This window comes from Strix aluco, chromosome 2, assembly GCF_031877795.1.
Source record: "Strix aluco isolate bStrAlu1 chromosome 2, bStrAlu1.hap1, whole genome shotgun sequence".
NCBI lineage: Eukaryota > Metazoa > Chordata > Aves > Strigiformes > Strigidae > Strix > Strix aluco.
Window position 1 is genome coordinate 137,817,416 of NC_133932.1, and position 15,113 is coordinate 137,832,528.

The 15,113-nt window shown below is 54.8% G+C and overlaps 2 protein-coding genes across 9 annotated transcripts in view; one reads left to right on the top strand and one right to left on the bottom strand.

Annotated features, from left to right (window-relative positions):
• LOC141919976 (hemoglobin subunit rho) overlaps positions 1-15,113 on the bottom strand; it is a 118,228-nt gene that overhangs the window by 7,661 nt on the left and 95,454 nt on the right. The window lies entirely within an intron of this gene.
• LOC141919975 (olfactory receptor 51L1-like) lies at positions 829-13,058 on the top strand. 8 transcript variants are annotated; one of them, XM_074816634.1, is made up of 3 exons: positions 829-8,564; positions 9,695-9,768; positions 9,930-13,058. In XM_074816634.1, exon 3 carries the CDS (start codon positions 9,950-9,952, stop codon positions 10,940-10,942), a length of 993 nt encoding a protein of 330 aa, XP_074672735.1. In that variant the 5' UTR covers positions 829-8,564; positions 9,695-9,768; positions 9,930-9,949; the 3' UTR covers positions 10,943-13,058. The 8 variants fall into 8 exon arrangements, with proteins under 8 accessions (XP_074672735.1, XP_074672737.1, XP_074672732.1 ...); XM_074816636.1 differs by having other exon boundaries at positions 829-7,584; positions 9,422-9,768; XM_074816631.1 differs by having other exon boundaries at positions 9,695-13,058.

Sequence of the window (15,113 nt, forward strand, 5' to 3'; positions counted from 1 at the left end):
GATGGAGATCCCCACGGGAGGGAGCCCGCCTGTGCCAGGCAGGCTGGAGTCCATCCTCAGGACCTTAGGCAAGAGGCGTGAAACCTCTTCCTCTGAAAATCCTTTTGCAGTGCTCTCAAGGCACACGTGGCTCCAAACCTCAACAGCGGGCACCAGCGTGCGCCTTCGCTTGGCTGCTGAAGGCGTCTGATGCTGCCTTCCTCCACCTCTTCCCCCTGCCCCTGCCCATGTGCGTGTCCATGCCTTGGGGAGCACCTTGTACCTCAGAGGTAAGGCTGCTCTCCTCTCCCCCCCACACCTTCCCTCACCTGTGGTCCCGAAGGGAGCCCAGAGTTCCTGGGACAAACTGAGTCTTGCTGCAGGGAGAGCAGAGGAGTCCACTGCTTCGGGAAGAGGCTTGGTTGTACTCGTGCTGGGCAGAAGTACAGAATCCCAGAATGATCTCGGTTGGAAAAGCCCTTGAAGCTCCTCCAGTCCAACCATGAACCTCACCCTGACCGTTCCCAACTCCACCAGATCCCTCAGCGCTGGGTCAGCCCGACTCTTCAACCCCTCCAGGGATGGGGACTCCCCCCCTGCCCTGGGCAGCCCATTCCAACGCCCAACAACCCCTTCTGCAAAGAAATCCTTCCTAAGAGCCAGTCTGACCCTGCCCTGGCGCAGCTTGAGGCCATTCCCTCTTGGCCTGCCGCTGGTTCCTTGGCTCAAGAGACTCATCCCCCCTCTCTGCACCCTCCTTTCAGGGAGTTGCAGAGGGCCAGGAGGTCTCTCCCCTCAGCCTCCTCTTCTCCACACTAAACCCCCCAGTTCCCTCAGCCGCTCCCCATCACACCTGTGCTCCAGACCCTGCACCAGCTCCGTTGTCCTTCTCTGGACACACTCGAGTCATTCAACGGCCTTTTCAGAGTGAGGGTCCAAAACTAGTGTGCACTGATTTAATTAAATCAGTGTGGGGAGCAGGTAACCCTTCATACATTTAAACCCCAGAGACTTCAGAGGAAGGGCAAATGGCTTCACCCTCCCCCTAACAAGGCTCCGGAATCCTTTTTTTCTAACAGCAGGTTAGCCCCAGGGGACCTAGCAAGTCCTCCCAGCACTGCCCCTGCTGCAGGTCTGGCTGGCTCTGCCTCTCATCGCTTTGCAGAGGGCTCCATTAGCCACAGACCCCCCCAAAAACCCCCGGCACTGGATGGGAACCACGAGGCTGTGACCTGGATCTTACAGTCCCGGGGCACTCGCTAATGAAAATGACCCTGTGAGCCAGGAAGGCTCCCACAGGGCCAAGAAGTGCATGGCCGAGCTCAGACAAGGACTTTTCTCCTCCTGTTTGTGGCATAGGACCAGCTGGGCACATTTTCTGTGTGGGTTACGTTCCTCTGACGCCTTTCAAGCAGTTAGTGCTGGCAATGAGCAGAGCCAGGCCTGCTTCTGTGTTGGGACTTGGGTTTTGGAAGGCAGAAAGGGAGGCCTGTCTCCAACCTGGCACCACCCTTATTCAAGTAGCAAAAGCGGCTCTGAGGCGGGGGGGCAGCCTGGGCAACCCCTCTGTGGCCACTGCCCGAGGGCTGCCTGCGCCGTCAGCCCCTCACCTGGGAGCAGCCCCTTGCCTCGAGCGATGCTCCAAACCCCCAGGTGTTGGGGCAGAGCCTCTCCCCAGCTGCCCCACCAGAGGCCGAGGGGTCCACCCAGTGCTCCCAGGACTCGTGGGTGAATCAGGGACTGGCCTGAAGGCCGTTACTGGTTTTGCCCCGCTCCCCACAGCACCAAGCCACCATCCCAGCATCGTGCCCTTGGCGGATCCCCCCTCTCCCCGGGAGCCCCAGATAACAGCGTCGCTGTGGGGCTGAGCTGACGGCGGTCAGCAATCACCCCACAGACCCCGTTTCACCCCATTTCATTTTGGACACTTTATTTCGAGGATCTTTTTCAGAAAGGCAGCTCTGAGGCCAGCAGGGCCTGGCAGAGCTGGCCGGGGCTCTCACTCCCATGCCCAGCGCTCGAGCCCAGTTTCTGCCGGGGGATGTTTTAGCAGTTTCTGCCATACTGCTGGGGCTCTCCCATCACAAATTGAGCGCAATGAGCTTGCAGGGTGCTGAGTCACGGCAGCCTCTCCCAGCGCGGGGCTGCGGCGGGGCGATAACTCAGATGGCACAAACAGGAGCCCGGCTGGGCAGAGATAAGGCAGCCCCTGGCCCAGGAGCAGTGTTCCCCTTTATGCTGTGTCAGACTTCTGACACAGCAGAAAATATTTCTGCTGAGGCAGTGTGGCAACCAGCTGAAAAATATTCCGCTTTTTTTTTTCTTTTTTAGTTTTTCTTAGCAGGACCAGGAGCGAGAGGGCGGCCCTGGGTTGCTCACCCTGCGTGGTTTTCATGACTGCCCTCCGTCTCTCGGAGCCCATCGGGGGCTCAGGTGACTCATATTCCCAAAGGGACGGTGGGACGTGTCCTGATAACCACCCCCTCTTCTCCATCCTCCCCTCCTGCCCCGTTGCAAGTCTGTGTGTGGGGTGGTGGTGGGGAAATGTGCCAGCTGCTTTTGAAACCTTCCCTAATTCCATAGGAGGGGGAAGCACATCACCTTGCTCCCCCCCAAGAAAGGCTCTAAGGGGATCAGAGGGCTCCCCCACTTCCCCCTGGGAAGTTTCTCCTCGTGGGGAAACTGAGGCACTGAACAGGACAGCTGCTCGCCCAAAGTACCATGAAATGCTCATGGCAGGGCAGGATCCCCCTCAGGAAAGGGGGGTGTTTGCTGTCCCGTGCCCTCCTCCTCCCCCAGGGATACAAGATGATATAATCTTCCTTAGCCAGGCTCCCGTTAGCCGATGCCAGGCCAGGCTGGTGTTTGCGTAACGACTCCAGCCATGCTCTGGGCGAGCTCTCACGGGCGCTGTAAAGCTGGTCCCTTCCTCTGGGATCGGGCAGCTTTGGGGTAAATGTGGTTTAGGGCGAGCCACGGCACAAAACATTTGTGTTCGGAAGCATTAATCTGCCCAGACTGAGCTCAAAAAGTACAAAATCCACCTGAGATCTGTCATTTTGCACGAGCCCCTTCCCCACCACAGGCAGCGTGGGCGAGGGGACAGACAGGCCTTTGGGCTGGCACAAAGGAAAGCAAACTTCTCTTTCCAGGCAGGGAAACTTGGATTTAAGGAAGGGAGGGGGAAAGAAAAGCAAGGCTGGCCAAGCCACCCTGAAACAGTCTCTGGGGCAGACCCGGCTCGTTGCTCCAGCACCCCCCTGCCCCTGCCCAGTTTGGGTGCTGATTTTCCAGCCAGGCTGGGTTTGGTGCTGTTAATCTGGGGCTTAATCCAAAGCCGCTCTCAGAAGTACAACCCAGGTTTGGTTTTTCCAGAGCAGAGCAGAGCTGGGGAGAATGAGCTGCCCCCAGCCCCCCCAAGGCCTGACTGACCCCACTCTTTTTCAGAGGTGTGACCCAGCCCGAACAGCAGCAGGGCTGCTCCCCCGTGCTTTGCACTCTCATTTGCACACCAGCACGGCGTGTGAAAGCCCCTCGCACCCATCGCCGCTGCTGGGAGTCCCCAGCCTGCAGGGTCCATCCTCTCGTGGTGACAAACCATGGTCAGAAACCACCCGCAGGGGCCGGGGCAGGGGAACGGGGATCCTGGCGAGGGGCTCGTTGCTCCCTGTGCCCGCAGCGGAACGTCCCACCGGCGGTGGATTTTACTCCTGAGCTGACTTTAGTGATTAAAAAACACACCTTGGATGGCCACCAGCTGAGCAAAGGGGTGAGGACAGTGTCCCCCTGCCCCAGCAAATGTCCTGTTCTGTGTTGTTGCCTGCGTGTGCTGCTCCAGTGACCCCCCGCTCCCCATTCCAGCAAATCTCTCTGTTAGCAAAATCCAGTTTTGCCTCCCCAGCAGCTGCCTCCCAGGGGAGGCCTCACCCTGTCTCCATCAAGAGCAAGGCAGCCGGCGGCTGCATTTTCTGGCTTTTCTGGGCTGGGATCAAGTCCTCCCACACCTTTTGGGTCTGAAGAGGTGCACGAGGACAGACTGTGTGGGTGAATTTCCTAGTTGCTTCCTTTTCCTCCTCTGTACTCCTTTCCTCCTTTGTTCTGACCCCACAGCAGAGCCCAGGGACTCCCACATACGCCGCTTTTTAATGGAAATTAGCCACATGCACGGGCATTCGGGAGGCTGGTGGCTTCTCGTTGCATGTCTGGGCACAGCCCTTCGGAGCTGGTCTGGACTGGGAAGGCTCTAACATCACCTCCAGGTGCCTGGGTTTACAGAAACTGTCTCAGCTCTGCTCTGCTGTGGGAGGAACTTGGAGCAAGATCCACGCACTGGGAGGAGATCCTGGATCAGTGGAGTAACTTGTTCCCCAGGGTGGGTGAAGAGTCAGTGCTCGTGCTTGAGCAAAATCCCCCCTTGAGACCATCAGTTTTTGTGTGCAGCTGTGGAAATCAAACCCAGGTATCCCGAACGGGAATACGGTTTGCTTATCTCAGTTAAACTCTGAAAATAAGGACCCTGCCACCACTCCTGGGCCACCATCCCAGGCAGGACCCGCTGTGATCGTGGTCTCGGGGAGCTCAAGGCCGGTGCTCAAGCCGCTGCCTCCAGCCTGGCTTGTTCCCTGCCGCCAGCCGGGGGGTCGTGATGGCTGCGGTAACAAACCTCCATCAAAATGACTGCACAAGCACAAACGGTTTAGGTCTTTAAAGTTAACATTTCCCTAATGCAATTCCTCCCTGCAATAAAAATGCATTCACCATATCCCTGTGCACCATATTTCTTCATTACTGTTTTACCGGTGGGGGAAGACAGGTCCCAAAGAATACAGTAATAAATATAACTTTAGGAACTGAAATCTGACCATCTTCATCCACTCTGAGGCCCTTGAGCTACAACGTTCAGCACTAAATATTCCATTTCCCCCCCCTTACCAGCAATGGCCATTAAAGCATTTTGTTCTCATCATTTCCTCTAGTCAGATGAAATCCTCCCGTGGCATTTATTTTATTATTGTGTTGTTTTCAAAACGCTTCATCCATCAGTGCACCAAGCACTGCAGTAAAATCCATTCCCAGACTTAGAAAGACCCCCGTGAACCTTCTGCCTCTCGCAAGAACCTTTCTGAGGGCTGAGAGGGGATTTAAATCACACCGAGATGTGCTGCCGACCTGAATTAAAGCATCATTCCGACGCCGCAGGGCTGCCTGCCGTCACACAATAAGGGCGAGCAGGAGGTCTGTGCAGGGAAGACCCACGCAGAGCTGATGGGGATGGAGGTGGATGTCCTGGAGCATCTTCTCTGGTCAGGCCAAACAGCGTGTCACCCAGGGGCGTGCTCGTGCCCCGGTCCCTGAGGACCATCTCAGAGTGGTCACTCAAATCCCACCACTCCAGTGGCTGCACCTGGGGGCTCCACAACCCCAAAGCACCCCAACAGGAGGACTAAAAGATGTGCGAGTTACCGCGGGAGCTTGGAATGACCAGGGCAGCTGGAGGGGAGCTGGGATGTTCAGGGGGGGCATTTTGGGGACAGCTGGGGAGGGGGGGTGCTGCTGAGTCGAGGCTCATCCAGCCTTACCAGCCGGAGCAGTGCTGGGCTCCAGGCTGCGCTGCTTCTAACAGGGCAAGACAAACACCCATGCCCACATCTCCTTGGTCTTCACCCCATTCCCAGTGAGGCTGATGGTCTGGGTGGCCCAAGCTGGCCAGCAGGACGTGGACAGGGTGGCAGACAGTGGTCCTGAAACGGTGGATGAAGAAGAAGAAAGCTGGAAGGTGGGAGAGGGTAGAGATGCAGATGTGGGACCATTCAGATGAGGGTCCCACAGGGACCAAAGAGCTTGAGACAAGAGTTCCTGAAGGCAAACCCTGCACATCTTGGAGAACCAAGATCATAGAGTCATAGAATGGTTTGGATCGGAAGGGACCTTAAAGATCACAGAATCACGGAATCATCTAGGTTGGAAAAGACCTTGAAGATCACCTAGTCCAACCATTAACCTAACCAGATCATCTGGTCCCAACCCCACTGCCACGAGCAGGGACACCTTCCACTAAACCAGGTTGCCCAAAGCCCCGTCCAACCTGGCCTTGATGTATGACCTGACATTGAAGACATCACGCAGCACTGCAGGAAGGCAGCTGTGACACCATGGACACTGCTTGTGGCTCTGTCAGCACAAGCCACCTCTGAGGGACTCGAAGATGGGTGGCAGGGATCAGGTGTACACCAACTCTTCCAATACATGAATTAGGAGCCCTCCAAAGAAGCACGTTCAGAACAAGCATAAATTTGTGGCTCTAGATCTTCTTGCCATTGTGTGTTGCAGTTACCAAAATTAAAATTCAAATGAATGGTGGAAGAAAAAAGTCCTTCCTGGGCTATGATGTATATATGAACCAGTTCTGGCCGAGGAATCCTCTAGACCACACACTGCTGGAGACTGGGAAAGTGCTTGAGGAATTACTAAGTACACTTGCCCTGTTCTTACGTTCTTCTCTTGGCACCTGTTTAGGGCCACTTTTGGGTACAGGACACAAGGCCACATAGCTCCGGTCTAACCCAGAGACCAGGGACCTGTTCCAGGGTTTCCTTCCATGCTCACAGAACTGAAGTGGGGCTGGGAACAACCTTTAGGACTCATCTGTCCATTACCCCCCACAGAGCAGGAGCTCCTTTACCCAAACCATGCCTCTGCAGGGAGGGGGAGGCCAGGGGGAGGAGGGAGACATCTCAGGAAGGGGTCTGCAGGGTGCATCCCCTGCCTCCACCAGCAGCAGCACCGGTGGCATGGTGCAGAGCGGTGCCACATGCCAGGGCCGACCTGTGTCGTGATTTTAAACCCAACCGGCGGCCAAACACCACGTGGCCGCTTGCTCCCTTACCCCCGGGGGATGGGGGAGGGCCAGAGGGGTGAGGGTAAGGAGGCTCATAGATTGAGATAAAAACAGTTTAATAATTGAAAGAAAACAAAATTAAAGTAATAATGATAACAATAATAATAGTGATAATAGAAAGTACTAACAGGTAAAGCACAACGTGGTTGCTCACCACCTGCTGACCAGTGTCCAGCTTGTTCCCGGCCAGTGACCCCAGAGAAGAGACAAACCTGAAACCACCATCTCAAAAACCTGAGTGGAGCCTCCCGACCAACCCTCATCTATACCCTGAGCATGGTGCTGTATGATACAGAATATTTCCTTGGCCACTTTGGGTCCTCTGTGCCCCTGTGCGCAGGCAGGACATGGGAAGTTGAGAAGTGATTGATTTTTTAGCAACAGCAACAGCTAAAAACATCAGTGCGTTATCAACATTCTTCTATCAACTCCCATGCTGAGTGCAAAACACAGCACTATTCTAGCTACTAAGAAGGAAGGGGAAAAAAGCCTAATTAGCTCTATCCCAGCCAAAACCAGGACAACCCTGGTGCGGTGGGGTTAATGCATCTGCTCGAAGCTGAGAAACCAAGAGCCCTCCTGCTCCCACGGCGGCTGCTCGGGCTCTTCTATAAATCCTCCACCGCTGCAAGCCCCGAGGGTCAGGAGCAGGCTGTGCCCTTGCAGCGGAGTTGGTGGGGAGCGCGGGGCGGTGGCGAGTGAAGCAGGTGAGTGGGCTCTTTGCTCAGTGTGGAAGGTCGCCCCGTGCCACCGCTGAGGGCTCGGCCGGGCCCCGACCCCGACAGGGTCTGTGAGCATCTGCCAACACCCCCATCACCCTCCCGCAGGCCAGTTCCTTCCAGCTACCCCAGGTGGGTGTTGCGCCAAGGAGCTGTGCTCTGTCCCCTTTTCAGGGGGGTGGCACGGAGACGGGAGACCTCCCAGAGCCCCCAAACTCTCATGTGTCCCTGCTTGCAAAGGGGAATATGCAGCCCCGCGGCTGCCCTCACGCTAGAGCAGGGTACAGCCCCTTTTCCACTCACAGCTTCGGGAGGACACTCGCTCTCGGTGAAATCCTGAGGCACATCTGTGGAGTTTGTCATTTTCTGGAGCACCTCGGACTCCAGAAATTAAAATGAGTCATCACTTAGAAAAGCAACCAAAAGGATTCACCCTTCTTTTGGGCTCTTCCTGCCAGGCTGTGACATAGGGGAGCTTAGCAGGGACCTGGTCTCAAATTTGGGAGGGTCTTGCGTTCTGCCAGCCCAGCCCCAGCTCACACTCTGCCTGCCCCCTCGCCCCAGCGCTGCAGGGGGGAGCTGCTTTTTGTGCCATAAAAGGCAGACGAGACAAGTTCTCCGTGTACACACCCGATGCAGCACCCCTGTTAGCACAAAAGCACAGCCAGAGCTCTGGAGGAAGAGACGGGGCGAACCAGAAATTTAGGGCGATTAAAAACAACCTCTGAGAGGTCCTGTACTCTCAGGGTGGAGACTGAACTGGGAATTACAGCTGCTTTAACTGATGCTGTCAGACATTTGTGTCTGAAGATAACTCTCTCCCGTAGCTCGTCCTCCTTCCCCTCCATGTAATGTGGGGGATGATCTTTGATACGCTTCACTTGAGGGCTGGAGAAAACTCCCCCACACTAAAGTCTGCAGCTTTGTGCAAGCCCAGGTCAAACCATGGAACTTGTCCTGGTTTTCAGGTATCCAGGGGTGCTGCATGGGGCCAGAAACCTGCGCGCTGAGACAGGGAAGGGCAAAGAGATACGCGGTAGGTTAGAAGCCTTATGAATTTGAGGGAAGAATGGCAATATTTCTGCAATTTTCTGAAGAGATAGATAGATTAGATATTTTTAAATGCAATGGTTTTACAGTTTCAGAAACTTTTCTAGGCTTACAGGTGGATATTCCAGAGAAGGTGACATAAACCTCCACCACAGATCTCACTTGGCTGTCAAAACCAGTCATTTCCAGAGCAGTTTCTTAAAAACCCTCCTACGCACTCTTCCATCCCCCCCGTCTTCCTCCCCATGGCTTTCCGTGGGATGTCCTTACAGGAGAGGGTGGGGGTGAGACCTCTCTAGAAGATGTTAGAAAGCCGATGTGGACCACACAAAGCCGACTCGGGGCTGTGGACCCTCGGTGACCCCCACTGATACATGCTGAGGGTGCTTCGGCTTCACTCCCTACAGCCCCTGGACAAGCACCCAAGGGTGCAGGGGAAGGTCTGTGGCAGAGGGTCCTTCAGGGATAGATGTGAGGACCAGAGTTAGGCGGGCAGAGATGTCCCGGGGAGAGGACTCTAGAGATTACAGTCCTTGAGGCCTGTCCCCATCCTTCCTGGCAGAATGAGTTTACAGAAAGAAAACTTTCCAAAAAAGCAGTTCCATCTCCCCTCCCTGTATTTCTGGTGGGAGGATGTCCAGAGACACCCTGCTTTTATACGATGTCCTCGCAATTTCCAGCTTACATTTATCCGTGTACAGTTTACACACGTTGATTTGTGAGTAATCACAGTCCTGCAGCTTAAGTAGACCGTTTTTGCTCTGTGTGTTTGCAGATGGCCTGTGTTTTGTTGGTCTAAAAAGGCCAACTGGTCTCCATCCCCAAGAAAGTTGCTGTATTTCCCCAGGCAGACCAGTGTCTGAGCCGTTACCAGCTCCTCTTCTTTCACCGGAGACTCCCAGCAAAAGCAGAACATTCAAGAGCAGAGCTCATCGCAGCCCCCTCTAATTGCAATGTCACTTCTCTCTCTCACTTTTACATTTACATGAGCTCTCATGGATTTTTTTTTTTTTTTAAAATTTATTCATTCCCCTGCTATACCACACAGCCAGAAGTAGGACCTGCCTGCACTGTCACGCCACGCAAACACGCGGTTTCTGGGTCAGGGTGCAGCAGGGGCAGGTGAGCATGCTCAGACTGTTTCCATACAGCTCCTGGCGAGCGGGGCTGTAGCACGGCTCTGCCGGTCTCACTGACCCGGGGTTCACACTGGAGGGCCCCCGCTCTACCCCTATTTCTCACAGCCTGCCTGTGGTTTGTGACCCTGCTGGCTTTCGTTCCAGGGCAGCTCTTCAGGGATGAGATGGAGCATCCTTGTTTCACCCCAGTTGGGACCAACAGCAGCCAGAGCAGGACTCTGTCATTCTCTCTGGGTGGTTTTCCAGTGTGGGAAACCGCTCGGATGTGGTCTGCCATTCCTCTCTGCTCTGTGTACCTCCTGGCACTGCTGGGGAACTTGACCGTCCTTTCCGTCATCAAGGCAGAGCGGAGCCTCCATGCCCCCATGTATCTGCTCCTTGCTGCGCTGGCAGTGGCCGACCTGGGCTTGTCCACGTCCACCTTCCCAACCATGCTGAGGTTGCTGTGGCTGGGGGCCAGGGAGATCAGCTTTGGCGCCTGCCTTGCCCAGATGTTCTTCATTCACGCCTTTGCGGATGTCGAATCCGCTGTCATTCTGGCCATGGCATTCGACTGCTACGTGGCCATCTGCCACCCCCTGCGATATCCCTCCATCCTCACCAGCTCAGTGACCGCCAAGATATGCGTGGCCATCGTCGTGAGGAGCACCCTGGTCCAGTTCCCACTCCCAGTCCTGCTGACCCGGCTGTGCTTCACCAAGGTCAGCGAACTCTCCCATCCCTACTGCCTGCACCCAGACATCATCAAGCACGCAGGCTCGGACACAAGGATTAGCAGCACCTACGGCCTTTTTGTGCTACTCTCCACACTAGTTTTGGACTTGATCTTTGTCCTCCTGTCCTATTTCCTCATCCTGAAGACCATCCTGAACACTGTAACTTGGAGGGAGCGTCTCAAAGCCCTCAACACCTGCATCTCACATATCTGTGCTGTCCTAGTCTTCTTTATCCCCATGATCTGCCTGTCCATGATGCATCAGTTTGGCAAACACATGTCCCCCCAGGCCTACACTTTCACAGCCAACCTCCATTTCCTCGCCCCACCCATCCTGAATCCTATCGTTTACAGTGTGAAAACCAAAACCATCTGCAGACGGATACTGAGGATGCTCTGCCAGGGAGGGGGCCGCAAGTCCGGGGTTGCCATTTGCCAGTAAAGCCAACGTGGTGGCCACTGCCAACTGTCTTATGCAGGTTCAAACCCCAGGAAGACCAGCCAGGAGAGAGGAACATGCCAAACACTTCTGCTGGTGTAAGGATACGTGACAAGTAAGAATATAAGGAAAGGAAAAGGTATATGAGAGGTAAAGGATACATAGCTACCTGCAATGTAGGAGCCACGGTGTGTAAGGATTTCTGGTAAAGGGCTCTTCAACATATAAACAGAGGCCAAAGACAGGAAAAATAAACCACACCTACATACACAAACCCCAAACCCCAGGGGATAACAGAGGCAATAACTCAGACCACAACCTTCAGGTCAGTGGCTGAGGGGCAGCTGGAGGAGCCGGGAGGAAAGAGGTTCAAGCAGAACTGCTGAAAGGGGGAAAGAAAATTCACAGGGGTCCCCTGGGAAAGAGCAGACAGTGCTGGATATTCGATAGGGGTTGTGTAAAACTTTATGTGGGATGATTAAAGGGGCTTGTGGACATGTGCAAAATGTATTATGGGGTGTTTAGAGAAGGCCCAAAGGCAAGGGAAAGGAGGGGTCCAGGTGTGTCAGGAAGGAACCAGCATGGGAAAATGGAGGGGAACTGGTAAAGGGGCCAACTGAGTCAATGCACTCGCCTGGCCACGCACCTGATCACCGCAGCCTGTCCTGTCTGCTCATTAAACTCACTTCTGGCTCCTTTCTGAGTGGCCTCACTGTCTGCATACGGGGGTACATGGGTGAGATCTGGTGACAAACATTGAGCTGGACTAACTGATGGGTGGGAGGAGACTAGAACCTGGAAAGACCCAAGGCTGGAGCTGGAGCGTGGACAAACAGGGCCCAGGGGCTGGGCATGGATCTGGACAGGCTTCTGGTCTGCTCCAGGGTTTGAGGGACCCACAGACACAAGAGTGACTGTGAACCAAGCAGGTGAGGGTCGTGTCCTGTCCTGACCAGCCATCGGGGAGGAGCGGTGCTGGCTTGTGCTGGCCATGTCTACGTGAGCATTGCTGGTGTTGCTGTGGGTGCCAGGACAGGCACTGCCCTCTGTGACCGTCCTTTCGGCCACCTGGGACTGCGTGTGGCCCCAGGGAGGCCCAGCTGGCCACTGGCCGTTGGGCCTTGGCCCATTGTACGTGAGGGGGAGGATGAGTGTGGTCAGGAGCAGAGGGAGCCGGGGCCAGCAGGGTTCACCCTCCTCAGACACAGCTGGGCTGGTGTCCCAAACAGGGGGGTGCTAACAGAAGCAGCCCCCAAGGTCTGCAAGGGGAACCCTTTATACAAACCAATGACTTTTGGCCCCTCAGACATTAACCAAAAGTATTGTCTTCTCTTTAAAACACAAGTGCTTCCCTCCCTAGGCTTGTCTTTGTTTCACCTGGAGCATTTTGCCTGGGTTAGGCTACACCACCAGATTTGAAATAACTGTCATTCCTGAATTAGCATGCACTAATTAGCATGCTGGAGTTTCCATCGGGCACTGCAGCACAACGCCTCCTCAGACCAGCTCGTTTAGTCTTAGAAGGCTGATTTCTTTCCCCTTGAGCTGATGGGGCAGTGCTGTTCTCTTCCAGCTGCCCCAGAGGGGCAGCCCCTGTATAAACTGGCTGCCCTTGGAAGGATGTTTTAAACCAGTTTAAACATTTAAGAACTGTTTTTGTATTTCCTGACGGTGTCTATTAGGGACTGTGCACCCAGCACCCTAACAGGGAAGATCAGCATGTCTTTGGAGCACCGTTACTGGGAACTAGAAGTATTTTCAAAAGTGGTCCAGTGGATCCCCCCAGGCTTTCCAGGCTCAGACCCCTTGGCACCATCTATATGTCCCATGAAGACACTTACATGCATTCTCCCGTGTAAAATGAAATTACAAGCCCCAGCTAAACACCCTGGAGACCAGTAATTCTGCTTCTTCCAGTATCGAGGTTTTGGACCGTTCTCAATCTGCATGAGGATAGGGAGGCTCTACAGAGAGACCTGGATAGATTGGATCAGTGGCCAATGTTAAGGGGATGGGCTTCAACAAGACCAAGTGCCAGGTCCTGCACTTGGGCCACAACAACCCCCTGCATGGCTACAGGCTTGGGGAGGGGTGGCTGGAGCTGTCTGGAAGAGAAGGATCTGGGGGTTCTCACTGACAAGCAGCTGGATAGGAGCCAGCAGTGTGCCCAGGTGGCCAAGAAAGCCAACGGCATCCTGGCTTGGATGAGAAATAGTGTGACCAGCAGAAGCAGGGAGGTGACAGTCCCCCTGTGCTCTGCACTGGTGAGGCCACACCTGGAGGGTTGTGTCCAGTTTTGGGCACCTCAATCCGAGAGAGATCTCGAGGGGCTGGAGCGAGGGCAGAGGAGGGCAACGAGCTGGGGAAGGGCCTGGAGAATAAATCCTGTGAGGAGAGATTGAAGGAGCTGGGACTGTTCAGTGTGAGGAGGAGAAGGCTGAGGGGAGACCTCATCACTCTCTACAGCTCCCTGAAAGGACGTTGTAGAGAGGTTGGTGCTGGTCTCTTCTCCCAGGGAATTAGTGACAGAACAAGAGGGAACGGCTTTAAACTGCAACAGGGGAGGGTCAGACTGGGCATGAGGAAAAAATGTTTCCCAGCAAGAGTGGTCAGAGAGTGGAATAGGCTGCCCAGGGAGGGGGTGGAGTCCCCATCCCTGGGTGTGTTTAAGGGCCGTTTGGATGAGCTGTGGGGGGATGTGGGGTAGGGGAGAACTTTGTAGAGTCGGGCTGAGGGTTGGACTCGATGATCCCGAGGGGCTTTTCCAACCTGAAGGATTCTGGGATTCAGTCAGACAACCTCTGCCTGAGCTGCTTGGCAGAGCCCAGCCCACAGGTGAGAGCCGCTGTCCGCAGCCCCAGAGCCCTCCCCAGCCCCCCCTCCCCTGGGGCAGAGCTCTGCAGCACGTTGTGGACGGCGAAGGCTTCCACAAGCTCAAAAAGCAGCAAGAAAAATTCGCAGAAGAGCAATCCCTTGGTACCAAAGCCGGGGCAGCGCGGCTCGTTGCTTCCCTCTGCTGGGGGTGGGATGCGGGATCCGGGACGATGCTGCCGCTCCTGCCGCCCCCCCCAGACCCGACGGTCACAGCCCACGGGGGGGGGGGGGGTGGGGGGGTGGAGGGGGGGGGAGCTCCTCATGCAAACAAGGAGGGGGGGCACATCGCCACTTTGGAGGCCACAAATCCACAAACCCGTGGGGTCACACAGGTTGCCCCCAGACCAGACGCACCCCACAGGTTCTGTGTTCCATGTCAGGACCTTCACGGAAAGGTTGCATCTCCTTTTCTTCTTTCTTTTCTCATTTTCCTTCTTTTTCTGAAGCACGGAGTGTCCAGAAGTCAAGTCCCCAGGAGAGGGTCCTCACTTGAGCAGCTTACTGAAGGCATTTTGCAGAGGAAACCCCCTTAAGCCTCTGTCAGAGAAAGGATGCACGTGCACAGAGACCTCCCCCCCCTCCAAATACAGCTGCTGCATTCATTTGATTTTGAGACATTTAGGTTGAAAGCCCAAAAGCTGAGGAGATCAGCACCCCTGTCTGCTTTTCCAACCTGAGCTGTAGCTTCCCACCAGCGCGGGAGAGGAGAAGAGAGAGGAACCCCTGAAAGCTGCTGGACAATGACAAAATGCCCCAGGTTGGGGGAGAGAAATGAGGTGGGATCAGTCCCCCACCCTGAGACCCTGTGAGCGCGATGTGCCACTGGCTCCCACAGCGAAGGATGCCCAGATGGGGTGTGGGGCATAGGGAATCGCAGCTTTACCATCATAAAATGGATTTTCAGGCATTAGAAAGCATTAGTCTGCCTATGCCACAGATATGGCAAGGGGGTCACCGAGGCTTAAGGACCTTATTTAGTTAAAACCACGAATTCTTACACTAGAGTCAAGCTGAGCCAGGGGTTATGTGCTACAATACCTGTTCTGGGCTGAGCAGCCATAAGGCATGGACATGGCAAAGCTGGGGACAGAGACTTTTTGCGAATATCCCAATTTGGGGGCTTGAAAATCTAATCTTGAAATGTTGATTCCCAAGATATCGGGTCACAATTTTCCTGAGAAAGAAAAGGAAAAAGAAAGAAAGGGAAAAGAAAATATCTGGCTGAAAAATAAAATATCTGGCTGAAGTCAATCTGCCCGGTTTTATTTCAGCAACTACATCTAGATTTAGTGCTTCATTC